This window comes from Scleropages formosus, chromosome 13 (genome assembly GCF_900964775.1).
Source record: "Scleropages formosus chromosome 13, fSclFor1.1, whole genome shotgun sequence".
Lineage (NCBI taxonomy): Eukaryota > Metazoa > Chordata > Actinopteri > Osteoglossiformes > Osteoglossidae > Scleropages > Scleropages formosus.
This window is the reverse complement of record NC_041818.1, coordinates 10,160,016-10,187,674: the sequence shown is the minus strand read 5'-3', so window position 1 is coordinate 10,187,674 and position 27,659 is coordinate 10,160,016. Positions and strand designations below refer to the sequence as shown.

The 27,659-nt window shown below is 46.5% G+C and overlaps 2 protein-coding genes across 5 annotated transcripts in view; one reads left to right on the top strand and one right to left on the bottom strand.

Moving 5' to 3' along the window:
• macrod1 (mono-ADP ribosylhydrolase 1) overlaps positions 1-27,659 on the top strand; it is a 73,036-nt gene that overhangs the window by 21,161 nt on the left and 24,216 nt on the right. For all 3 annotated transcript variants that reach the window (XR_003798086.1, XM_029257382.1, XM_029257383.1), the window contains exon 4: positions 26,177-26,206. Coding sequence is in view for 2 of the 3 variants with exons in the window: in XM_029257382.1 (XP_029113215.1) it covers positions 26,177-26,206 (30 nt within the window). In the remaining variant the exon portion in view is untranslated. The remainder of the gene's footprint in view (positions 1-26,176; positions 26,207-27,659) is intronic.
• Positions 30-22,545, bottom strand: flrt1b (fibronectin leucine rich transmembrane protein 1b). 2 transcript variants are annotated; one of them, XM_018737423.1, is made up of 3 exons: positions 22,521-22,545; positions 6,745-7,486; positions 30-2,579 (listed from the first exon to the last, which is right to left on the bottom strand). In XM_018737423.1, exon 3 carries the CDS (start codon positions 2,433-2,435, stop codon positions 327-329), a length of 2,109 nt encoding a protein of 702 aa, XP_018592939.1. In that variant the 5' UTR covers positions 2,436-2,579; positions 6,745-7,486; positions 22,521-22,545; the 3' UTR covers positions 30-326. The 2 variants fall into 2 exon arrangements, with proteins under 2 accessions (XP_018592939.1, XP_018592938.1); XM_018737422.1 differs by lacking the exon at positions 22,521-22,545 and adding an exon at positions 19,947-20,420.

Genomic DNA, 27,659 nt, shown 5'->3' with positions numbered 1-27,659 from the left:
TAAAAATCATATTACTAAAGATCTGCCACACCCTACTTTTTCATGAATTACATAAGTAGAGGTATTTTTAGGTGCCAGTACTTGAAGTCTTAAAGTCATGGTATTACTTCTTTACCAGCACTATTACTGCTTCTGAAAATTTTTTAAAAATATTTTAGTTGACATATCTGGGTGGGCAAATAGCATCTAAAGGCTTGTTTTATCAAATAAAAGGTCAGTTGGAATGGAATCCATGAGGCACAAGGGGGTGCTTTGGAAACAGGGCTGAGACCCTCTGCTTGGAATTTACACCAGAAGATGGGATGTGTTAAGCACCAGAGGCCATATCACGTGTAGGAGTAGTCAATGTCAGGGATCCCTCCTTCCCGGTACCCTCGGTTGGTGCCATAGCTGGAGTTTGCCAAGTGGTGTTGAGTGCTCTTATATAGGCTGGTGCCATTGGAGGGGAAGATGGTATGGATGATGTAGTCTTCCCGTGGTTTAGGCCGCAGTGGCTGCTGGGCAGCCAGCGGTGTCATCTGAAATCCTGGCCCCCGTATCTCCAGGATGGAAGTGTCCTTTTTGGTACCCGATTCAACATAATCGTCATAATGTTTGCCACTGCGTGAGCCACTTCCACCTCGACTGTAATCAGAGTGCTCGCGGGCAGAAAGATACCCTGCCCGGTGGCCGTACCAACAGAAGATGCCAAAGATGAGGGCCAGAGAGACGAGAGCTGTGGCACCACCTATGATTCCGGCCAGTGGGAGGGCTGTCAACTGTTCTGACGTCTGTTCCTCCTCCTGTTCTGAGCCAGGATTCATGAGGTTTGAGGTTTCTGCCTTGGCACATACTGGGTTCTCATCTGAGTCTGTGTTACCTACAAGAGGTCCCTTGTTGGAGCTCACAACCAGAGGCACCATGCAAATAATGTAGCTGGACTGAGGCTGCAGGGCAGTAAGCAGGTACTCACGTCGGTCACCTGGTACCAGTGTCTCTGTTATTGAACCTACGGCCGGGTTGTTTCCCAGGCGCAGCCAGCTAAGACGGAAGGATGGGGCAGGATGTGCTGCAAGCCAGGTGATATGGATTGTGTCTGCTGTGAGCGGCTTTACTTTGAGAACTAAGGTTTTACTGGCACCACTGTCACCTGCAGGGTAGTCTTGGCTAGAGTCTGGAAGCCTCATCCCAGGGCGTTTGGATCGGAGTGTGAAGAGGGAGCCCTGGGGCAGGGAAATGGTGGTGGAGGCTGTAGTAACGGGTGGACCTACACCTCTGTCCCTGCCCACACCTACTGCTCCCCCAGCATTCCCAACTCCGCCACTTCCAGCCTCACACTCTTCCATGTGGGTGCTGAGGTCTCGGAGGGCCATGCCCCGTACCCTTTCAGGCCCCTGGCACGTAAGACCCCGCACAGTGACGGAAGTACCCCGGGCATGCAGCCAGTCGTGCAGCCAGCGCAAGTTACAGCCACAGTGCCAAGGGTTGCCGCGCACGAGCAACTGTGAGAGGCTGTCCAGATCCCGGAACAGGCCACGGGGCAATGTGGTTAGGTTGTTCCCAGACAGATCCAGCTTTTGCAACCGTCGCATGCCGTCCAGGGAGCCCCGTGGCATATGGGCCAGGGCGTTGTCCTGCAGGTAGAGACGCTGCAGGTGGGCACTGGGCAGGTTGACTGGGGGTGTCTGGAGGGAGTTGCGCACTAGTGAGAGCTCTGTCAAGTTGGACAGGCGCGAGAAGGTGTCATCTGCGATGCGCTGGTTGGCCAGTAGATTGCCATCCAAGACGAGTCGACGGAGAGACGACAGGCCTCGGAAGGCGTGTGTGGGAATGGTGGAGATTCGGTTGTCATCCAGCCGCAGCTCCTCCAGAGAGGATGGGAGCCCAGATGGGATGCTGGAGAGGTGGTTTCGTGACAAGAAGAGCAGGCGGAGTCGCGGATTATCGGCAAAGGCCTGATCCTCAATGCTGACTGTTGAGATGGAGTTGTCATCCAGGTGCAGCTTCTCCAGCAGTGGGAGCCGGGCTAGAGCGCTTCGAGGCAAGCTGCGGATATTATTGTCTTGCAGGTGCAACTCGTGCAGGGATGAGGGTAGGTGCATGGGGAAATCGTCCAGTTCATTATCATACAGGTATATGACCCGGACGGTCATACGGCGTTCTAGGGATGTGGGTAGGCCGCTGTTGTCTATGCGGTTGTTCTGCAAGTAAAGCACTGCTGCCGAGAAGGGCAACGGCGGAATGACGCTTAGCCCCCGGTCATTGCAGTAGATATAGCCCTCATCGCAACGACAAGCTGAAGGACACGCCACATCGGCCTCCCGTTCAGCCTCCTGCACCGCCTCTGCAGCTGCTGCAGTTGCCGCCGCCAGTTCGAGTACCTCGGCCAGTAGTGTCAGGCAGAGCAGCAGCAGGAACAGCCAGTCGCGGAGCTCAGCTACACCGTCTGGAGCCATGGCGCTGCTCCTTGCTTCCTTGAGCTGCCCACTCTGTACTTCTCACCTCCCTCTTGCTCCTTTCAGAAAGGAGCCACCCTGGACCTTGAATGGTTTTTCTTGTTCAGTGTTTCCTGCTCTCCTTCTGAGTATCCAGCCTTTTCACTGTTCAGGGAAAGAAAGGGGGCAAAAGTCTGAGTTGGAGGTACTGTAAAACAGACTTGCTGTACTAATATGTTGCACTGATACTGAATGACCTGGAGAGTGACAGTTTTATTGACATTTGTCTCGTTTTAGTTGTCTAACAGCTTTTCTGGCCTCATTATTTTTGCCAGAATCAAATGAACTGTCCTTCTCCTTGGGTTGCAAATGCACTGGTGGTTAGTAGAAGGATATCTGGAGATGTGCCATACAAGTCTACATTAATGTGTGATGTGCTGTACTATGGTGATGTGGACCGGCGGAGGTCCAGGCAATGTGGAGGACATTAAAGACAGAACACATGGCCAAGTGTCTGATGAAAGCAGAGGGTATGTTCGGGATGCTCCTTGCAAGCTACAGGCAAAGCTGAGGGAGAGCATGGGGAGAGTGTTAGAGAGGGGGGATTATGGAACATATGGAAATGTGATTGTGAGGATTTAGCGGGTGCTAGAGAGTATGCCACAGACCGTAAATCAGGCTATCCTAGCCAATCCTCTCACCCCCTTTTCCTGAGGTTATACATCCTACAAAACATATGCATGGAAATACAAAGTACGGGCTTGTGCAGGTACCTGCCAAGCATGTAAGAGTAAATAAAATGAATTCTCCAGCACTTCAGTGTACATCTTTAAAGAATTTTGTGGTAGAAATACTAGCTGTAATCTCCTTTTTAATCACTAAATCAAGAATTTCTTTTAAATTATCCTTATCAGCATTTAGCATGTTGTTGTTGTTATTTTTATCTGAACTGCCATTACAATTTTAAATGTGTGTTTTGATCCAAACTTACACATACGGGCCATGTTGGATAGAGTTGTACGTACTTTAAAATTATTACACTCTTTCCCCCCTTACATTTGATTCTGTTTAGCACACCTGTTATTATTGTGAATAGAATCTTGTTTTACTGTCATTCTGTTTTTAAGAGACCAGAGATGACTTCTGCAAGGACTCAACTTTAAGGAAACATTTTCTCATGATCAGAACAATTCCAAATGTATTGAAAATGGATGACATTGCAAATTCTTCATTTTGCAGTAATTTCAAGTCTCATCACTGGTCCCTCTGTACAGAGCCTTGCTAGAAATATGCTCGCTATGAATATATGGCCCTGTCCACATGGATAGCTTGACTACACTTGGCAGGGCATGCAGTGGCAGGGGGTCTGTCTGTGTGGAGTGTTCATTGCTGCACCCCTTGCCCATCCATTTGAGCTGCAGGGGTCTTAACTTGTTCAGGTCAGTGAACATATCTGGCCGCACCCCTCGCTGGACCTCGTTGGCAGTAGAGGGGTTAATGTGTTTGGGACGGTGAGTGTTCGTGGACAACTCGGGGCTCAGCTCGCCCCGGGTATGCAAAGCAGCTCATTAGCCGAAGCCGCCTCTCATGCAAAGCTAACAGGAGGTGCCGATACTGGGATCGGTGAGAAGAGTAATGTTTGTTTATACTTGTCAGCTAAGGGGGCTGCCTTGTGGGTGTTTGGGATATTTGAGACTGCAACAAAGCAAACATGTAGTCCATCTTTGGCAGTGGCACTTTGACCTGCTGTGGCTGGAAAGCTAAATAAAAAGTGGGAGGGAGCAGTAAATTGACTGGATCTATCGGACGCCCATATTTAAATGCCTGACAACAGGGGAGAGAGGCAAACACTGGACAGACATGCAGCTGAAGAGGCTGCCTGGAATGAGGAATTTGTTCTTGCCCTTCACTCCTTCCTTCTCAGTCAAAGTGAAATGGAAGTCCTGAAATGCCATTACTAGTGACAGCTCACAGTTTGTTCATCATTTGGTTTAGCTTCACTGCAATCTGTGCAGTTCCTTCCAGGCTGGATCAGTGTTTGATCATCTCTTAGAAGTCCTCCCTGATTTACCAGTGTAAATTAATTTCCTCCTTAGTTACACTGTCAAATGAAGGACAGGGCATGTTGATTTGTTTGCTTGTTTAATCATTCTAAAAAAGCTTTGTCCAAGAACATTAATTATATTGATTTCGGGAAATCGTAATGAGGCAGCAAAATTAACCACTATCCAAATAAACAAATATGCATCAGTTTTTTTTATTAGTCATAGTTTACACAAAATTTGCAGCAGAAAACTTAACCTATTAGGCTCAGCTATTGGAAAAATGTCTGAGATACAGTTCATTTAAGTATGATGCACAGTTAAGATTTGTCAATTTAAAAAAAGTGTAATGTATATTTTCAGTTTTTCATTAATCTGGTTGATACAAATAAACTGTTCATGATGCATCAAATTTCGTTCTGTTTCAAGTCTTGAAAGATATACACTATACATGGGGAGTTTTACTAAGCTCTCAGAATAGCTATGTTTTGGAGTGTATCGCAAAACGATTACAGGATGTTTAGAATATAATAATAATAATAATAATAAATGTACAACATATGAAAAAGAAGGGAAAGAGCAGGTATTTAGTCATCCTAAAATTAGGTCAACTAAAAAAATCCTGAATAACTTCCACATTTGTACACAATTGCTGTGGTCCTACCTGTCAGAGTTGAGATCCGTATTTTCCTTTTCTCATATTTCTCATATTAAATGAAGCCTGCTCCATTAATTGACATTAATATCCGGGGGGAAAAAAAAGGGATGTTCACTCGTAGTTGACACCATGGAGCCTATAGACTGTATGACTTTTTGTGCTTCTGCCACTGACCTTGTTTCCCTTGCCTGCCCCCCCCCCCCCCCCCCTTTGTTTTTTGTTTCTGTGTGTATGGGTGGTGCTGAAATGTACAAATTGCTGCTGTCTGCTGCCCCTCTCCGCCTCTTCCTACCACCCTCCCCCCATCCTGTCACTGTTGGTGCCCTACCAATGCAAAGTCCTGTGGTCTGTCTTCATTTGGGTCCTGCAGTTGGAATGCCGATACACACTGCTGGGTCTCTGGGGCTCCTGGTTTCAAGATAGCGAAGGCCTGGGCCAAAAGTGGTAATTCTCTGGGTTCTGTTGGCTCAGTCCCCCCCATGCCTTCCACACGCCACTATGTCTTTGTAGGTCAACACAACCACGTAATCTTTACTGCGTTCTGAAGCTGAACTGGGAACGCATTTTCTCTTAAGTCAGGCAGCACATTAACATGATTAGTTTTTAGGTCTAAGTAGCAGGCTGTAGGATGAGAACAGGTTAGGAAAACCAGCTGGAGGTGGGAGGGTGCTTCTTGTTTTTATCACACATGTTTAAAGATGAAGGCAGTGCTAGGCTTTTCTGCCTCTGAAAATAAACCTCTGCTTGTTCCAGTGTCATATTTGATCAGCTTTCATAGTATTTCGTTCAGCGGCATATGAGCAAATAAAATCAATGCAGTGGTGTCTGTCTGTCTCGGTGTGCGCACACATGTGATCCTGCCCCTGTGTGTGTCTGTGTCCGTTGATGTATATTTGTCCTTTTGTTCCATCTCGGAACACGGGCTCTTTCCACTTCTCCTCCTTTCTCTCTCTACATGCTGGGAATGAATAAAAACTTGACTGAGCAGCAATTTCTTTCCTCCTCTTATATACGATCCCTTCCACTCGTACCATTTCATCAGGCCGCCTCGTAGTCCCTTTGCTTGCTCTCTCACATTCCTTCTTTTTCAGTCTCATTTTGTCGCCCTCCCCCGGACTTGAGCTTTCACATCTGAACATCTGACAGTCCTTTCGCCTTATCACTCTTCCTACACAGCTGCAATTGCTTCATCTTCTTCTCCTCCTCTCCTATTTAATTCATTTCATTTCCATTATACCTCTGTCTGTACTTCAGTCTTGCTGTGTCTTCCCTTCTACTGTGATGACTGCTCATTTTTCTGTCCTTTTTGTCTCTTCTAACACATTCCTTTTCATCCATCCCTCATATCTATTCTTTGTAGTTAATTCCTTTTTCCCCTCTCTGTTTCCCTCCCCATCCTTGCTTCTTCTGTGATCTCCACCTGTCCCAGTAGATTTTTCCTGTCATTGGTCCCCCATGGTGTGATCAGAACAGAAACAACATGCTAAAATCCCCTTTATCTAAAGGAATGTTTTAAGGAGGAGAACAGACTTGTGGGGGATACAAAGGATTTTGAAGTCCACAGGGGAAATGGTGAGAATCTGAACACTGGAAACCACCAGCTATACAGGAAGGAGAACAGGGAGCTTACCTCCTTGACTGATGGGGCAGAGGGCAAGGCTGTCAAGGTTTGGCCCAACTCCTGTGTTTGTCCTGTAGTTTAGTCCTCCTTCCAAGCTCTGTAGCCTGATGGGGTTTGACGTCTCCCCCACGCAACAGTGCCTCCTCTGCCTTCAGTGAGCACTCCAGGATCTTCCCAAGGGGTCTCTGTGAAACCTGTTTGCTGGGACCCTCATGTTGTGCTGGGGTGCTGGGGCTCACACCACTGGGACTTCTGCTCCTTGTACCAATGGCTCACTGCTCAGGCCAGCACTCCATGATCAATGTCCTCAAGTTGGGAACTTTAATGAGCTCAGGTGATGCTAATGTAACCTAAAAAGGTGGTTTATTAAAAATGGAGCGTTTCAGGTTTAAATGTTTTTCCAAACCTTGGAAAGAGTCCTTCTGCGAAGTTATTTTTTCCCTCCCCTCTCCTGTCTCTCTAAATTGTTGCGCGTCTCACTGGAATCATAGCTTCTCCATCACAATTGTAGTTACAGCAAGCTATCATGCAACTGCCATGTGTCTCCTTCGTCTTTCAGGGTCCTGTTTTAGCCACGGCTCGAGATGCACCCAGGCGCTTGTGGCTTTACGCTCGGTCCGTTTCACAAGTGGGCCAGCCTGATTCCTTGGATGCCTGCTTGCTCAGCTTGTTTTCTGCTGGCAAGTACGGGTGTCTCCAATTCTGTTATCAGCACGTGTCTTTGTGCAGGCTTGATGTGGGCAGCGCCACCCTGTGGAGAGAAATAGTGCCAGTCATTATAAGTCAGTGTGAACACATGTTCTGAGATAGGGTTGTGGCAGAGAGATCTCTGAAGTGAAGGTCTGAGAGCCACAGAGCAAAGGTGCAGTACGAGTGAGTTTTGAAGTCCTTTGGCTCACTGTGCTCTGGCAGGGCGGGGGGGTTAAACAGGCAGGGAGCGAGCAGAGCTCTGCACATCCGCTTGAGCGGCAAGACAGCTGGGGGGCTTGAAAATGCAAGCGTGGGAAGCCAAGCGCTACTGCGCAACTGTCTTTGTGATGTTCCACACGATCACCTCAGGATCACCTCTGGCTTGTGGTTTTGCAGTTCAGCACTTTCCCCTCATCTGCACTGTGCAGGTTTTATACACACTGCTGTATTACTAAACATTTAGTCGAAATACAACTTTGTTTCAAGATAGACGGAGTACAGTGGCCCCTAAAATCCTTTGGGATTAAACTAGAATTATTTCCGAACAGCTCGGGTGTAAGAATGAGCGTCATGCCACCAGGAATGGGGGAAAACTGAGCAAATGACTCATTTAAAACAAAACATACATTGAGGTATAGGTGGAAATAAGCAGAGGCAGAGCAAAGCACACCCTGCCGAGCTTATGAGAGCAGTCCTGCAGGAGCACCGCCTCCGGGTGAGCGGGCCTTTCCCGAGGGCCTACTACTTTAACAGCAAGTCGCTTCACTTGACTCAGCCACACGCTACTTCACACGGAACCCTGTGCACTCCTCCACTGAGAGTGGATGTGTTTGTGTGTAGGGTCATCATTTTTCGTGTTTGGTTGTATAGGTGGCTAGGACAGCGCACCAGTGGGAGTGCATGTGCAGGGGGATATGGTTTATGCTAGGATGTCTATTTGAAGAAGTCACTATGTGTGTGCACTAGGACACAGTTGCGTGTGTGTGTGTGTATGGTTTGGTTTGGTATGTGGCTGGGACGTTGTGGTATTGTGTGTCTGTGTCCACCTTCCTCAGTCAGCATGCCCACTGCTTTTCTAGCCAGACCATGAGCTGCTCCTGCAGCCTCCTCTCCATCACGCCTCCCCCAACACTACCTGAACCACTCATAAATAACAGCCATTTTTAACGACTGCTCCAACGTGAGCCCAGCGGTAGGGGACAGGACGCACAATGCATGAAGCGTGAAGCTGTAATATTTTGTACAGAGGAATTTGAACTGTTTTCAAGTCCTGTCACCATCAGGAAAACATACACACACACACAGGTGAAATGTATTCTCTTACCATCCCGATGGCAGCGTCAGTAATGTTTTTCAAAGGAACAATGTGCGCAGGAGCTGTTTATTTGTCAGCAAAATCTTTGCGGAAGTTGTTAGGGCATGGATTCAGCCTTGGGAGCACTTTAAGGATTCTTGCTAAGCAAAGAGTGAGCCTCTGCGTTTCTGTGTTGCCCGCTTTGGAGTTCTCCGTGAATATGCACGCTTTTGCACGCGCATTTCTGCTGTCCATCCCTGCAGGTTCACGTCTGCGTCTGTCTGCTTGTGAGAGAAAGTGTGCATGCATGCATTTGTTGTGTGCGTGCGCCTGTGTTACTGTTTAACCACCCAGCACACGTACCCTCCCCATCTCTGCCTTTCAGTTTCCCATTTAGGGAGGGAGAGCAAGAGAAAGAGAGAGGCAGATGGAGGGAAGCGGCTGTGGGGGTGGGGGAGGGAGATTTATGAACCCATTGGAATGTAATTTGGAGGCAGAAATTACTGTCAGACCAAGCAAGGTTTAAATTCACTGAAGCCTGAATTCACACCGACAGACACACAGACTGACTGACTGTGCTGGACAACTGTAGTGTGTGTGTGTGTGTGTGTGTGTGTGTGTGTGAGAGAGAGAGACAGAGAGAGTGGTGGGGGGCGCACGCCCTGCCGTGTTGTTGTCAGTGTTTGTTTCTGTGCTAGGGTAAGTAACGGCTGCTTTGAGACTCTTATTCAACAAAAGGCAGTAAACTGTGAAGATGTGCCAGTTTTATTGCCTGTGTTTATTAGCTTATTCTATTATTAAAATAATAACAGCACAGCAACTGTGCCCCCAGAGAACTTATTTTATCTTCATGTTTGTCCTTCGTGTCCCTTGCTCGGTACACACACGTGAAAAACAATAGCTCTTGCTACTTTTTGAGAGCAGCAGTGAGCAGTGGAACCCCAGGCCAGACAGAACCCACCACCGATGTAAACGGATGTGCTGTGTGACATGGTGAAGTGTGGTGCTCCTGAGCGCTTTCTCGCCCAATGGGAAACGGCAGCGGTGGTGTCGGATTAGCACCGCACGATTTCTCTGTCGTCCGCTGTTTACCGTTTCCTACTTTTCTCTGCCGTGAATCAGATGTCGTGGTGTCACAGAAGGGACAAGGAGAGCTGGGGGCCACAGAATGTGGGTGACTGACCGACCAACAGGAGCCACACACACACACACACACACACACACACACACACACACACACACCGCTGTAACGTCCACTTTTACATTAATTTCATAATAGAAAGCATGATTTGTGCATGTAGTTTCTATAGCTCACTAAAATGGTTATTATGTTCTGAAAGGCTTACAATAGATACATTTGTTGTTGCTTTATTTGCTTCTGGAGCCAAAGTATAGGAAAGTACAGGATAACTGTACAGATCAAGTAAAAAAATAAAACACTTAGTTAACAGAATGTTAATATGTTACAGGAGTTGCAGATATTTGGGGATTTTGGGCGTGTAGAAAGAGAAACAAAAAATGATCATGTGCCGTCTTGGCAGTGGCCTTGTGTTTCAACTGTCTCTACCCTAGGATTTACAGTAGGGCTGAGGATTACACACTGGATTGCGGGTCAAATCCCTTTCAGGGGACCTGTTCCTTGTATAGTCAAGGGACTTATATTCCTGTCTCTGCTGAACACCCGAGCTGCATTTGGTGTGGCATTTGTGGATAAATTAATGTTTAAATGAATGTTTAAAAAAAAATCAATTTTTTTTTTTGAATGATTTGGATTTGGCCCACTGTGTTTTGTTTTTTAAAGCTGATGTTAGCATGCAAAGGCCTGAGGATTTACACCACGTCCACCGAGCTTGCATGTGTGTGCAGTAATGTCTAATTGTTAGTCTGCCGGCATGATGTGATATTAATTAGCTATGGCAATCAGCAATGAGGCTGTGATTGGAAATGTAGGAGACGCACACACGCACAGACAGCAAAGGATGTGACCAGACTCTTAACCGCGCAGCACACAGCACCCATTCAGGGGGAGATGGATGGGACGGACTGTGGGGGGCAGAAGCTCGCAAGAGGAGAAGGCGACTGCCAGAGCAGGGTGCACACTACACTTTCTCTTCTTCTGCCTCTCCCATCCTCTTACTTTCTCTGCTTCCCTCCCAGTACATTGTGTCTATCCTAATAAGAAAGCTTTTAGCAGGGTTAATTAAGAGACACCCGCATATGCAGTGTGACACACAATTTATTCTCCTTCCTCTCTTCCTTTCCCTGTTCCATATCTCTGAATTATTCCTCCCTTCACTCTTGAGCAAATAACACTCTATTCTGTCATGAAAGAACCCCCTCCCCCCACCTCCCTCTTTATATTTAAAATCTCCCTATCTCATTTAAAGGTTTCAGAATATCTGCCTCTATTGCCCACCACTGCTCTTTTTTCCCTTACCTTTCCACAGCTTGAGTTCCGCCATTCTACCTATTCATAACCTGGGTCATGAAACATTAGGGGAGATGAGCATTGTCAGTGACAAGAATGGAGTACGAGCTGGGGTTACTAGGGTAAAAGAAATGATGAGAATGGATTTTTTTTCCCTGCGAAAGTTTGTGAGTGAGAGAAACAAGCATAGGAAGAGATTGTGCAAGTGGTGGAGATGGTTGAGCAGAACACATCGAGAAAGCGAAGGCTGGGGACAGATGATCAGTATGACTACAACAGATATGCAGAGAGAATAGTACGGAGCTTCTTAAATACTTATTTTCAGAGCGTCACTAATGAACAGTCTTTTATTAGTTGATTACATTGTTTCACTGGCAGCTGAGTGTCTGTGTCCAGAAGCCCACTGCTTTCAGTACACCCCTCACAGTCTGCAGTTGGGTTCACTGAGAAACCATAAGCTTTGAACATACAAACACACACAGATTGTAACGGGAGCCAGTTTATTACCAGTGCTTTCAAAATTATGGTGGTGCTTTACTGGTATTTTTATTGGACATGGCACTTTCCCCGTATTTGAAATAATTTACACCTGCATGCGTGGGAGTAAAATGCAATTCTTTCACAAAAGTATTCACTCTCTTGACTAGTACCCTCATTCTACAGAATCACAAATGCTACATTAAAATTTTGTTCCATGTGATTTTATTTCAAAACACGAACTCAAAATTATTTAAAACGGCATTGTTTATAAACTAGAAAAATGCTCTTTGTGGTGGTTCTGTGGTGAGGCGATACCAAGATTTGTAGCCGAAAGCCAAAGTCTGTTGTGTGGTGCAGACATAACACTGCCTATAACTCAAGAAACATAATCTCAATCTATGGGCAAAACTGTACATCTGAGTGGATCTTTGGTAGTTTACTTCACACAGGCATGGTTTTTACAATCCTGGCAGGTAAAATCTAGAGACCATGCTGTGTGTCCTACAGGCGGTCCCCAGGTTACAAATGTCTGGCTTGCGTACAACCCGTAGTTACGAACCACCCCCTGTAAAGCCTATTATATCAAAAAAAAAAATTGAGTTACGTACAATGATTCGTAATAACAAACGGGGCGCTACTTTGCAACATGCATGAAAACATTGCGCGTCTACAGCGGTTTGTCGGCTCGTGGGTGCGTGAGCCCGAAGTAGGACAAAGACTTCCTTTTTTTCAGTCGGACCTCGTTGCTATTAAGTGTCTCGTGTGTTACTGTATTTGGGTTTGATTTTTTTTATGTTTACTCTCCTAACCATGGCACCAAAGGATAAATGTGATGCATCAAAGAAAAGGGAAACGATCACAAGTGAAATTAAAGTGGAAATAATAAAGTGATCGGAAAAACGTGAAATGCAGACAAACATTGGAAAAGCGTTAAGCTACAGTTGGCCAACGATCGGGACAATTTCAAAGGACAAAGCGAAAATAATGGCACATGCACAGTAAAAGGCTCTGTCCCGATGTGTGTGTGTCTTTCTCTCTCGCTCTTTACTATAAATACATACACACATTTTCAGAACCGCTTGTCCCATACGGGGTCACGGAGCCCACCCGGCAACACAGGGCGTAAGGCTGGAGGGGGAAGGGGACACACCCAGGACGGGACGCCAGTCCGCCGCAAGGCACCCCAAGCGGGACTTGAACCCCAGACCCACCGGAGAGCAGGACTGCGGTCCAACCCACTGCGCCACCGCAACTATAAATACAATAGTGACATTATTCTCTTTCTATGTCTCTATTATAAGTACTGTAGTTACATTTATTATTATCATTATTACTGTATTATGTTAAAGATGTTAGTGTATCTGGAAGTGTTTCTATAATGTTTTTTATGCATAGAAAGGTACACTATATACTAAGACAAACATTTGACTGACGTTAGATACGAACCGTACCGAACTGTTCAGCCTTACCTACAAATTCGACTGAAAGACAGACTTAGTAACGGAACTCATTTGTAATCCGGGGACTGCCTGTGTATTGTTCCTTATTTATTTTAGGCAATGCTTTTATCCAAAGCAACTTATTTGCCCCACTTATACTGCTGCATCTTTTACAAACGCTTATTGTCTTTTTAATGAATGAACCTAAATGGAATGTAGTGATCAACTAAGCTGAATAGCTATTAAGTGAAATTACAGTTTGAATAAATCTGTATAAATGGTTGCAGCTCAGCTTTCTCTGTCTTTTATGGCTGCAGTGTGTACTTTGTGATGCTGTTATGTGCTGTTTAATTTCTTGTTCATAAACTCTGAGTGCTCTTGCTACTCAGTAGCGTGCGCGTGTACACACACACACACACACACACACACACACACACACACACGGTTGTGTGCTGTAGGTCTGACAGAGGGTTGAGTAGGGCTAGCTTTGTAAAGCCAACCTGCCAGCCCAGCAGCCCCATTTAATGACTGCTTATTACTCTAATCAAATCACTGCAAAAACCCCACATTTAATGTGCAAACTCTCCTCACAACTCGCACACCTACACATTTCAGAACGCGGTGTGAATTATTGTCACCTTGTCAGGCGCACACAGAAATGGCATTGTACGTGTGTGTACGTGCAATATATATAGCCTGTTAAATTTGATGCAGTGTTTTTCAACTGAAATAATTTTGCTCTCACCCTCCTCCTCTCTTCTCTCCTTCACTCACACTCTCTAATGAACTGGTAAATGCTGTAAACAGGATTTTTCTGTCAGTCTCTCACTGTATAATACACACTTTGTCAGGGTCTGTTTTCCTCTTTCCGCTATCTGTTTGGTCCCTTTACTCTCCCGCCCGCCCCTCTGCTCCTGTAAACCTCTCACCTTTCCACCCCCCACACCTTTGCCTGTCCTTCCATTTTTGTTTCTTTCACCCTCTTGCACTTTTTTCCAGTCCACTGTCTCTTCCTTTTCTTTCATTTTCTTGTCTTACTCCCTTTCTTGCCCTGTTCTCGCTATATTTCAGTCTCTCTCATCCCCTTTTCATTATATTCCCTTAAACTGTGTGGCTGTGACTTCCTCCCTCTCACTCCCCATTGCTCTCCATCATTGTAAATGATGCGGTAACTGGAAATAAACAGGCAATTTAGGTGCTGGATACCTCACTGCTTTCCCTCCCTCGTTTGCCCCCCTGACCAACACTCGCTTATATGTAGAACGTGGAGGCACAAGGTCAGGTCAGACAAGGATGAGGAAGTGGATGAGATTCCTTCTTTTTCCTGTGAAAGGACATGGGGTGTGCTGTTTGCTTGATAGTTTTAATGTGTTATCTGCTCTTTCATTTGCCGTGTATTGGTAATCGGTAACAATCAGACTTGAGGTCCTGGTATAAGCTATCTGGTAAGATGTGTCCTCTGACTGATGGCCCCCCAACAGCCTCTGCAGTTTCCCACCAGGGTTTCGGTGCATGAAAGAGGATGCTTGGTGAACCTGACAACATACAATGCAGTGAGCCCCTTGCTGAGGTGCGTCTCTCACGTGAGCACCCTCTCGCTCCTGCTCATCTCCCAAGACCTGCAGTGTGTGTGTTCTCCTCTCCCCTGCCCTCCCCTAGCCATGCACATGGTGCTGGAATGGTGAAGTCATAGTGCATGAATATTTACGGCTGCGCGTCTGAGTTAATAATGAATCAGGTCTAATGATTTAATGGGCCTCTGTGTAGCACAGTGCGAAGGGGGAGCTGATTGCCATCATCCCACTGGCCATGCTACTGATGAGGCACTGTACTACAGTTCATATTCCGAGAGAAACGAGCCAGCGAGAGAGGAAAGGAGAAGTATTAGTCTTCTCCCTCCGCTTCCTTACGCCTCTCATAGTCTCCTGTGTGTCCTCAGCTCATTTGCCATTTTACTTGTTCTTTTCTCAAATGCTCATCTAATGTTTTTTTGTCCCTAGGTAAACTTTCCTCTGTACACTTCCCCGCGTGTCCTTTCCTCCCACTGCTTACTTTGGGAAGCAGGGAGAGAATGTGCTCAGCCCGGTGTCTGCCATGCGTGACTAAAGAGCCAAATCCTCTTTTTGTCTCTCCCTCCTCTTTCTCTCTGTCAGCTCCTTTAAACCTCATTTACTGACATTACAACGGGAAACATTTGCCGCCTGCATTGTCTCTCCATTGCCTGGAAACTGTCTGCAAATGGTTTTAGCAATAAACTTGCCATCAATACTCCAATTCAACCTTTTTTCCCCCCCTTTCATTTTTCTAATTCGAGTTGGGCGGCAGCACAGCATGTACGTGCTCGGGTTATCCGCTAGCACTGCCAGCGTCGCCCTTATCTTTTCGCTGGGCCCAGCTGTGAGTCTGACAGCCTGGTGGAATGTCAATGTGAAGGAAGACCTCCACAAGTGCAGACAGTGACTCTCTGGTATCCCTCCCACCCTGTCCCCTTGGCTTGGCAAAGGAACGTTTGCTGCATGTGGTTTTTAATGTACTTATTCACTGAAACTAACTGTGCTTGAACGATTGAAGAAAGGCCAAAGGAGCAGTAACAAAAATCACCAAGTGAGAAATATAAAGAAGAGATATGGATGTCCACTCTACTTTCACTGGGGCAAGACGAGGGAAGGGGAAGGGGAGAAGCGTATGAAACCATGCATCTGTGTCCAGTGGAACGGGGAGAGACATTGCACTCTAAAGATGGCGGAACCTACTGTCCAGGGTAGGCGCAACGCTCCAACACTGCAGCAACAATGTGAGGTTCTGACATGCCAGCAAGGCTGAGTCAATGGCGCGTTCGCTTGGGGGGAGGCCTACCTAGGGCGACACACAGGGTGCACATCATACACGGAACGGCGCTCATTTGCTGGGCAGCCCGGGTCAAGCAACCTCCCTCAAGGGCAAACATCGGGCTTCGTTGCTAAACTGCCCTCTGCAACCCCCCCTCCACTGATTTCAACAGAACAGTGAGGGAGGGGGACAGTTCAACACACATCCTCTCCCCTTCCCTACGCCTCTTCGTTTCTTCCCCCATTTTCCTTCGTTCTGTCATCATCTCCTCTGCCTCTTCTCCCAGCGTGGACCATGACTGCGGTCCCCGAGCCAGCCCACGACCCATTGGCCGTCACACCTGCAAACATTCGCTTTGCGCCTTGTTTTCTGCTGGCTCTATCAGTTGTCTTGGGTCCCTAAATCCGCGGCTCCTGAGGCTGAATAGGACTTGACACCCTCCACCCAGAGGCTGTATTTCTGCATTCGTTATTTCGAACAACTGAAATGGCAGTGAGTGTGAAATACGGCTTCCGTCTATGACGACCTCCTCCTGGCAGAGGATTAAATGGTCTTCCTAGTCTGCCGGTATCTTGTAATGCCTCCACATTTTACATTATTATCCTGCTCCCCTATCACTCCTCCTCTAGCTATCTTTCTTGCTTTTCTGTTGCTCCCTTTTTTTTTTTCAGTAATGCATTTCAGGGTAGCTTCATTTCTCTGCTTGGTTTCCTCCCTCCTTCCAAGACAGCGGTGCACTGTCTAGCTTTAATCTAGGCCGATTGGACAAATGCTCAGTCTGTACTGTAATAATCTAGGATTATACGGTGCTATTGTGAGCTTGTGTGTGGACCTAATCTTGTGGTGCAGTGTGTGTAACACCATAATCTTGTCTGGAGCTATGCTGCATTTTGCGTAGTTTATAATCTTGTGTGTTACACAAGCTTGACATCTGTATATTTAGTATCTAATTGAGATGCCCCCAAAAAAGTCAAGAAAGTGCAAACACTAAGATTCAAGTAGTCTCCATGCAATGACCTATGAACATTTAACGTAAGTTCAATACAGGCTGAACTGGAGCATTTTGAAATTTTCTTTATCCTACAGTACATACTTGGTTGGAACATGGAGACCACATTGAATACAAACTGGTTGATACATTCAAAAGCATTTACCAGATAGAACATGTCATTTTAATTTCTTAAATAGTTTATAGTTTAATTATATAAAGGTTTTGCGGGTTTTTACATTTTAATTCGGATGACTTCTGTGTAAGAATATTACAAAAAAAAAACATTTTTACACTTGAGAAAATACTAAATTGGTTATATTCAGACACTGGTTTGGGTCTTCTGAGATTAATTTTAGCTAAGAAACCCAAAAGCTATAACATGCCTTGACTTAAGCGAAGGTACTAGATGCCGTAACACATTGCCACAGGGTGCATAACATGGTGAACTCAGTAGGACCAGTCAACGGCTCTGAACATCACATTCAGAGAGAGCGAGTTTGTGGGTCCCCCCCCCCCCCGGCACAGTGGAGCGCTCCTAATCGCCTCTGTGCCGGTGCCATCTCGATCTTCCTGCACCGTGTGACTAACGTCTTAATCTAGTGGCCCATACTGGCCCAGGGAATCGCATTATAATCTAGTTTCTCAATATGGCGCTGTTGTAATCCGCTGTGCTGCATTGGCTCAGTGGGGGCCATGGCATGTGAACCAGTCCTAATGTGGTATGCTCAGGGCGTGTGCATGTCCCTGGCTTGGATGGCGTGGAGCAGACACCCGCTCTGCCCTAGCGGGGGCTGCAATGTGGCCTTCCGTAGGAGATGTGCATGTATGCGGTTGCCACTGCGAGCTGGCGAGCCCCACTCCTGCTTTGGCCTGGTCACTGGGCCCCACTAGCAACCAGCTGTCACCCAGCAAGAAGCAGGGATAGAGTGCGCAAACACACACCGACAGCACTGCAACAACACGACACTAACACAGCATACAGTAACAATACCTGAACATTACACTGGGGTCGTCATGCTTGTGTTACACAGAGCAACACACTATTGACATAAAATACACCGCACTGTGCTTGGCTCTTCTTTGTTCAAATCACTCTATGACGCAGAACACAAGAGTAACAATAATTAACGTTGCAAGAGAATATGCAATCATGCACGAGGACACCACAGCACATAGAGCAGCTAACAACACATGTTGTGAGGCTCTGTGCTCTCCTTGTATCTCTCTCCCTCCTCCTGTGTGTCTGCCCCAGTCTGTCTTTTGCACTTTAAAAAAAAAAAAAAACATGACCAATGTGCTTGTAATGCATGGGTTTGGACAGGGGAGAAGGTCTAACAGTTGTGCCATCGCCTCCCTCCACTGTCACAGGATGTCCTGGGAGAGAATAGCAGCAGGCAGCTGCATGAGTGAAAATGAGAAACGGACCAGTGAGGGTGAATGAAGGGAATGGGAGGAAAAAGTATGGGATTACAAAGGGAAAACAGCTACAAAATAGCTACTGGGGGCATTCTTGCCTAAAGCTATCTATTTTTCTGACGTTACTTTCAGTTAGTAATTGATGTAATTGATTAATATACTGCCTTGAGCAAATAGTAAAAGTTAATGGTGACATTGGGTAAAAATATCATATGTCTGAATGTACATATGTTTGACACACCATCAGTGGATCTGTGATCTGTTGCTGCTGCAGAGGTCATTTTACTGAAAGGCTGCTGTTCTGTTCCATCTCCTTTATGTGTGTTTTGTGTGTGGGGATCTACACCGGAGCAAAGTTTGCATCTTTCGCTGTGTGACTGACTGGCTTCTCCAACAATTAACACCATGAAGAAAAAATGAGCTGCACTTGTTAATTCAGCCCATCTGCATTTTAAAGTTTGGTAGATTTGCTTTTTTTAATTAGCGGAGTGAGGAATTGTATATGGCCAAGGACAACTTCTGCTACATTATTAATAATGTATAACGGGGTACTCCCCCCCCCCACACAGTTGTTGAGGCTAGACATACTAACCTATGGAGCATGTTTACAGCAACACCTCTGGGGGGGGGGGGGGGGCACGGGGATGAGGAGGATGATGATGACAAGAAGGCTACTGTGAGATGAAGGGATGAGCAGGGGGGAATGAAAGCCAACATGATAAGCTGCATTAGGTGCATTTGCAAATAGATTATGGTGGTGTTACTCCAGCGCACGCGCGGGCATATTTGTACGTGTGTGTATCTGTCTGTGTACACGATCATGTCGCATTAGTCTTTACGCATAGCAAGTATGCATGTATAAGTGCGACAGCCACGGTGTGCGAACTGGAACTCGGCGGCGCCGGCCGGCGGACCCTGTCGTCGGGCTGCCAGTCAGTCAGGCATGGCCCCGTAGTGACGCCCCAGCTCCGCGGACGGTCCAGCTACTAGTCCCCCGTGACGCTCGAAATGAGCTCTTTATTCAGAATAACGCAGCGCGTTGATTGAGCTCAGCTCACACGTACGGACAGACCGCGACAGAACATCACAGGCAGGCGGCCGAGGAGGCACGCGCTCCCGCACGCTCACATTAACCCGAGAACCTGGCGCGCGCGCGCGTTCGAAAAACACCGGCACGTGCGGGGTTCGCGGGCAGGCACCCGCGGAGCCCCGGAGCGCGCGCGCCGTTCATCCGCTCGCGAGCGTGGAAAAGGGGCATCCGGGAGAACGGTGTTTTGTTTCCGATTCTTTTTTTCTCAGGCGGGCGCGCGGCAGTTCCTAAGTGACATTAAGTGCGGGAGGATTAAAATGAGCGCGGAGCAGCCAGCAGATGAACGCGACCGCGGCGCTTCACGAACTGCGTCCTCATTCACTCCGGTCCCCCCTTTCTTTACATTTTATATTGTATGTAACGTTTGCGAGCCCTGAACAAAACCTGCGCCTCTGCCTATAATAAACTGGTTTCCGATTAATCGATCCCACTTAGTATGCGACACAACTGCCGTGTTGGTGACATTGGTTGGGCCGTGTGAATTCAATTGTGAAAGAGACCGCGAGGAGGTGCGCGTACAGAGCTCTGGAGATCATGGAACGAAGCGGCCGTACCTTTGGAAAGCGCCCCCGCCGCACCGCGCCGCTCTCATCATCTTGTCCTCGTCCGTGCGTCTCCCTCGGTCGCCCGCTATGACTGAGGGCTCCCGGCGCGCCTTCGCCCCGCTGTAATCCGGGAGCGCGCGCTCTCCGCCAGCCACTGTCACTGTGTGTGTGTCAGTCAGTGCGTCTCACTCCCGTTTCCAGCGGTCCCGCCACTTCGTGGACCGTTTAGCGAGACACCCGACGAATAGCCGTACATGTAATGTCAAAAGTTGTCAAAGAGACGCGCTATAGAACGCGCCGCACCCGCGTTTTTTGGGCTGACCGCAGCGCATGTTCCCATCCGCCAGCCGCCGCGCCGAACTGCGGCACTCACTGTGCACCTGCACTTTGTGCCATGATTTTCTGTTGGCCAGCAGCAGCCGTCCGAGTTGGACTTTCGGCTGATTTTCGTGTCCCCACGCTGTCCGGCAGCTGCGAGTGTGCGTGTCTGTGGGCTCCGGGATGGAAGTGGCGGGGAGGCGCGCGTAGGAGGGTGCAGGGAGTGGGTGGGGGCTCTCCAGGAGGAGGAGGAGGAGGAGGGAGCGGAGCTTCACTGCCGATCAAGGAGATGGAGCTGCCGGTGAGATACCTTCCCCACTCAGACCCTGAGGTACTGTGTGTGTTCCTTCATGCACATCCTCAGCCTTGGTGTGTTTCTTTGATGGTGCAAGTCAGTGAGTTCTTCTGTCTAATATCAACATGGGTTTAAGGTACATAATGTGTACCCCAGCAATAGTCACATGTGTAAGGTATGAATATTCTTACATGCATGTGCTTTAATATTCTTGCATTGTTGCATGTGTGTAAACCACGCTTCAGGTTCTCTCTAAGGAAGTGTGAGATTGTCTAGTTCAAGTAGGCCTGACAGCCATAGGTACCGTTCAGAAATGTGTGGGACACGCATCAGATTTGGGTGAGATGTTTCCTTTGACTTTTGTGGCTTTGTTAATGTTAAACGAAAATCCAAGCATGATGCTCTGCCTCTCCTTAGCAGAAGTCAGCGTTATACTCCTTAAGGGTTAGATGTTCTCGGATATGAAAAGGGAAAAAATAAAAAGTGCATGGCATGTTCCCTTCATCTCCCTGTAACTCGGATAGTAGCAAAGTACATGTCACTGGATGGTGTTCATGGCTGCCAGTGTGTGTGATCACAGTGCTGGTGTGAATGGTTGGCCTACCATCTGTTTAGCTGGCTGTAAGGAGACTTGCTATGGTAACATGAGTGTGGCAGCTCTCCAGCAGATTGTCAAAGAGCAGCACTTCTGGCCCTAGGAGCCTTCGTGTACACAGACAGAGGGACTAGTGTTTAAGGGCTTGTCATTTTGTTCAGAAAGGTTACTGGTTCCTGTCCCCATAAGAGAGACTACTGTTCTACTATCAAATATGACACTTTAAAGTTTCAGTAACAATAGCATGTTTTAAATGGGTAAAAAATTGTGAGCTCTGTAAGTCACTCCTGACGAAAGCATCCAAGCAATGCAACCACCTTCCTGTGGTTTTTTTTTTTCTTCCCCCCATCCCCTCTCTCCCTGTCTCTCCTTTACTGTGATTGTTTTTCAGAAACTCGCCCCCACCGTCTTACTGCAGTGAGAAAGGGAATAGCGAAAGAATTGGTTTTTGCATTTAATTTTGTGGCTGTTATACCCACACAATTAAAGGGTGAGATTGAAAACGTGTTGCACTTGAAAGCACGGACGGGAGGCCTTCGTGTCGGAGAGAGCAGGACAGAGACGTGGAGCCAGATGGGCCGGGAGGGAAGAGAGGTGGACTGGGAAAAAAGATTGCGTGATGTGTTTGGGAAAACAGGTTGCACTGGGAGAGAGGGACTAGCAGAGAGCCTGGAGAAAAAGAATAGGGTGTAGGCCCATGAGAGAGGCTCCGGTGCTAAGGTGATACATGTACACAGCCACTCAGCTGAATTATTACCTGATTATTCAGATGAATCATTAACTGCTTATAGATGTATGCAGTGAATAAATTATGAATGATTCAAATTACTTTACATGCTAAAGTGAATTCGGTAAATATTTCAAGTCACTGCTGTAATGTTAGTCATGTGTTACCTATGTAATTGCATAACGGTAATATTATTGCAGCCGAAAACCATGCTGATCATTAACGGTTGAGGCTACGTGCCGATCGGAGCCTCCGTATTTAAACTGGAATGCACACACTGCAACAGGAGCACAAAGCACATCACAATGGCAGCGACACTCTGTTGAGAACCTTACAAAGTGTTGGCAAACATCCTGCTGAGACAATCCACCTTCTCCCTTGTTTTTCTCCCCTGCCATTCGTCAATCTCCCAAAATCTAACACTTTCCCTCTTCTCTGTTAGCAGCCCGTGAGTCCGTCTCAATCGGTTCTGCTCACTTTTCCCCCCCTCCTCGATCCATCTTTCTTCCTGCCCTCCCTCTGTGAGTACTCCTCAGTTTATCAAACCCATCTGTCCAACCCTCCTCCTCTTCATTTGCCCCAATTTAAAAGTCTAGTGCTGGCAGATTTTTACCTTCGCGCCCTCTCACACCCACCTTTTTTCCTTACCTCTAGTGGCGCAGGGAGCCTTTGCAATCACTGTCTTTATTGTTGTCTCTTCACAAATCTAGTCCTTTCCCTCCTTTGCTGCTCTCTCACTTCTTCTTTCCACAAACTCTCTCTCTTTCTCTCTCTCCCTTCCCCCCTCCTCTACAGTGATGAACTTTGCTTCACTCTCCCTGTTGGCCCTCCTACAATCTCTTACTCTCTCGCTCACTCTCTGTCTCAGTGGCTAAAAGTCATGTGTCAGTCATCCCATTCTCATCCTTCCTATGCACTGGCCCTTTCGTTTTCCACTTTCAGAATCCCACAATCGCTTTCCTTTTCGCCCTTGTGCTCCTTCATCTTCTTGTTCTCGTCACACTCAAATTTTTGCCTTTTCGGTTCTGTTTTAGTCCAGTTCCGTTTCACCCCCATCTTTGGCTCCGTTTTGTTTTGACACTTGATTGTCCCCATGTTTCTCCTTTTTCTCTCTCACGACTGTGCGGTAACGTTGCGCTGTGTGGTTCCTGTCTGTCTGTGTCTCCAGCCTACACTTGTCTTAGCTACATTTCCCATGTTGCATTGCCTTATGTCCTTGTCTCGATGCCTCTCTCTCACTTTTTTGTTGTTTGTTGCTGTGTTCCAGAGGCTTTTAGTAAAGTCCCTCATTGTGCATTTAAATAAGAAAACAGCATCTCTACACTTTGCAAGTTTTCCCACCTGGGGTGATGGTACAGGAATATTGGAGCTTGCTGCATCTGGACATATTTGCTGTTTGTTGACACACAAACTCATTTCATACCTCTATGAATGCTATGCAGAGAATCGGCATCAAAACATCGCTTCTGCATCTTTACACAGTTACATAAATGCCAGCGTATTTGACACCTGCAGACTTGCAATATGCTGTCTTGCTGAGGGCTACAGCCTGACCTTTACCACCTTCAATGAATTATTTTTATATCCGTGAATGGAACTTCAGCCTCCGCACTGTTCATTGCATGAGGTTGGGATCAGACCAAAAGCAGCGTCACAGTATAGCTCCGCAGCTGGAGGAAGCTGGCCAGACCTTGTTGCCATGTAGGCACACAGCGTCAGGGATGACCAAGGTTCAAATCTCTGCTTTTTCACTGGCCACTCATGGCACATAGCCGTGTGGCTCCCCTGCTCAGTTCTGACCGGTGCAGCATTGTTTCATGTCAGGGAGCCTGGATCCCTGCAGTGCTGGAGTTGTGTTCAGTTTTTTGTTGCACGGTATGGTTCCATTACATCCTGTGACGCCTTTTATCCCCGAACTGAACTGGCTGTGATGGTAATCAAATAGAGGTGATCCAATGCTGTGAGTACAAGATGTTCCTCTGTTAGGGGAGTGTGGGAAATGTCCATGTTTGTGGCATTGCAGGAACAAGACTGCATATCTTTGCCATAGACAGATATGCGCTTCCATTTAAGTAAATTGAGTATACCCAGTTCCCGTACCAAATGAATGTACTCGGAGAGCATGCAAGATTCTTATAGTACTGTAGTCATTTTACTCCTTACACTTTCATAGTTCCTAGATGTTAGTTTCAGTATTGTCTGCTTTCATTGGCTTTTTCGTAGTTCCACAAGTACCATTTTGCATTACCATATAAGGGTGAATTGAAATCAGTGGTGTTTCAACCCAGCTACAGAGATCAGACCACTGAATAAATGTCAAAACTGTGATAAGCACAGCTAAATATAGTTGGATTCATAATTCAAGTAATTGAATTTGTGAATATTTAACTCCCCACACCACCACCACGTCATCTTTTTGCACCATCACCTTCTTCACCCCACTCACTGTATTATGAATTGCCCCCTAAAACATCACCCAACCCCCATGTCCCCTGTGGTACAAGAGGAGGGGTAAGACAGATGGCATGCTTCTCTGCCTGGGGTATCAACAACTTACTGCCCTCCGTCTCTGTCAGATTTATGTTTCTCTCCCTGTGTCGTCAGGGCCCCTCCGCTGTCAGTGCTTCTCCCTGGCATTTGTTTTCCTTTCCCTGAACTACCACGGACAGCCAGGGGAGCAGAGGTGCCGACAGAGACTGGTTCAGCCGTAGCCTCTCATTCGCTGTGTAATTAACTAGATTTCAGTAACGAGCCTTTGGGCTTTCAGGTTGCCATGGTTACATACCATGTCCACACTTCCTTCTGCGTGTATGCATTTGTGTGTTTGTATATACCTATGCATTCGCATAGGCCACGGGTGTAAATGCCCTCCTACACACACTTGCATGTGTCAGGCACACTCAAGCACACGATCTTTCTCTTTTTTTTTTTTTTTTTTTTTTTTTTTAAAGCCAGGTCCTTTAGATACATGTGTATTTTTTACTGCCACCAAAAGTAACTGAGACTGGAAGCTGCAGGAACAAATATTCCGTGCTTCTAACTCTGTCAGGTAATTTTAGTTAAGAGTTTCCGCGGTGGGACACTGGAAAGAGAGTAGAATAAAGGAATTACGCATGTATTACATTTATTCATTTAGCTGACGCTTTTCTCCAAAGCGACTTACAACTATTTACCCATTCATGGCAGCTGGGTAATTTTACTGGAGCAATTTAAGGTAAGTACCTTGCTCAAGGGTGCGACAGCCAGAGGTGGGATCGAACCTGCGACCTTTGGATCCAAAGGCAGCAGCTCTAAATATTATGCTACCAGCTTCCTGTATGTCTTGCATCATTTGAGTCTTTGATATATATTTATAATTTCAAGTATTTTGCTGTACTGTTATTGATGCCTATTCTGGTGATAACCTTTTTTATTAATTGGGATTTGCATTATTATTGATCTGATGACAAATTCCTGAAATAGCTGCTGACAACAGTGGAATTTAAAAAAAAAAATTCACACCTCAGTCAAAAAAAATTCACACCTCAGCCATTCTTCATATATACATGTGATTTTATGACTGGCACTTTGGATTGAATTATTCACTTAGCTGGCGAGTGATTTGTAACGTGTGATCATTGTGGAATACCATTATGAATATCTGTGATCTCTGTGAATGTTCTCAGTGTTGCTAGTGAGCGTGGGGTCATAAACGCTTAAGCCACTACAGCCGACCACTCCTCCTCCACAGGAGCTGTGAACACCGGTAATAATTTTGGTTGTCAGCTTGAGTTGGATGCTGTACTATGCCGTGGAGCCAGTGCTTGGATCTCACATGTATTATAGACAGTGAGTGTGAGGGAACTGTTTGGTGACACTCTGAAGCACATTATAGGCGGTCCCCGATTTACGAGGGTTTGACGTACGATTTTTTCGACTTTATGATAGTGAGCAGGTGATAGACATTCAGTAGAAACTGTACTTTGAATTTTTAATTTAGATTTTTTCCCGGGCAAGGGATATGCGGTGCAATACTCTCTCGTGATGTTGGGCAGCGGCAGCAATCCGTGTCTCCCAGTCTGTCACGCAGAGGTGTGTATTAAATGCATTTTCGACTTACAATATTTTCAATTTCACGGAACGTAACCCCATCGTAAATCGGGGACCACCTGTACTAGAAAGGTTTTTGGTTTGGGCTTTACATCGGAGAAACATGCTTTCGCAAAATGCTTTGGTGTTACTGAAAATCCAACATTAAAGCCTTTACATGTCTCTTACGTGTGAATCTGTCACATTGTTAATTTTTTTCCCTCCCTTTATTCCAGCTAACAAGACCCTGCTTGGAGGAGGTGGAGGTGAGTGTTGAGTGCATATGAGAGAATGAGACACCTCTGTTAGTCGTCTCTGGGCTCTTTCCACATTGCACTGGAGCTCAGAACACAAACTAGTGTGTGTGTGTGTGTGTGTGTGTGTGTGTGTGTGTGTGTGTGTGTGTGTGTGTGTGTGTGTGTGTATATGGCCTAACTCCCTGATGAAGATTATTCCTGAATTCTGCTTCCTGGGGCAAGATATCATGTCAAACTACCACTCTATTTAATCCTAACATACATTAACAAAGGTTTATCATTTCTGCTCGTCCAACATCTGTTTTTATTTGGTGTCAGTGGCCATTTTATTATGTGACTAACAAAGAGATGACGTTTTCTTCAATGCACTAATCCAGTTTGATCAGTGTCAAAGATGAAGATTAATCGGTGTATCAGCATAGCAGTAGAAAGACTAACAATTGAGGGTGTTATTCTCCAAAGATGAGAATTTCCAATTACCATCTAACCAGGAAATTTCATTCAGCCTACTATGTGGAAGTGTGCTGCACTTTATCGGTCTGCACTGCAGGTCCACGCTACACTGCTCACATAGTCACTGTCCATAACTGCTTTTCCTATTGCAGGGGTTGCAGTGGTCCAGAGCCTGCCCCAAAAGTCCTAGCTTAGGCAGAGTAAACCTGAAAGGGACACCAGTGCATCGCAGGGTAGCCACACATCCGTTCATACGTTCATTCGTTACAATTTAGAGCCACCAATCCACCTGGAACATGTCTTTGGACTGTGGGGACGGGGGACGGGGGAGGGAGGGGATCAAGCACCACAGGGGAACATGTGAACTCGACACATTCTGAATGTGGACCGAGATCACTTCCAATCACACATTCCAGGTGCTGTGAGGCACCAGCATTTCCTGTTGTCCCATTGTTCTGCCCTCCGGCCCTCTATGTACAATTGTTGCTCTGCTCTACAATAGACTAAAAAGTACACTAAATATATGTACTGCTGTACACAAACGTGCACTACACGTAAAACAAGCACCAGTGGAAACTCTACATTAATTCTCTGCATTAATTAGCCTAAATCACTTTCTGAATTCATCCCAACTCAGTATGCATGCCACCATTTTTATATACTTTTTATGACACCCGAAAATGTAGCGCAGACAGGCCTTGGAACTGGATAGCTAATTCTGCAGAAAGTTAGATTCTTATCAGGTTCTAAAATAGGAACTGCCATGTTCCCGCCTCCCCGGCATTGTGGAGAAGACACTGACCTCACACAGGCTCTGTGACCACAGCTTGATGAAGTGTCATTTTCATCTGCTTCATGAATATTACATCTATTCATAAATATTAGACCTTTGTAACACTGTTACAAACACGTCACCAGTGAAACGGCGGTGAAATGTGATGGGAATCAAGCTTGTGCATTAATAAAACGGCCGTCATCTCCACTTTGCTCAGTAGGAACAAAATTGTTG

Coding starts and splice junctions, on each gene's coding strand:
- flrt1b (XM_018737423.1), bottom strand. CDS start 2,435: ATGGCTCCAGACGGTGTAGCTGAGCTCCGCGACTGGCTGTTCCTGCTG.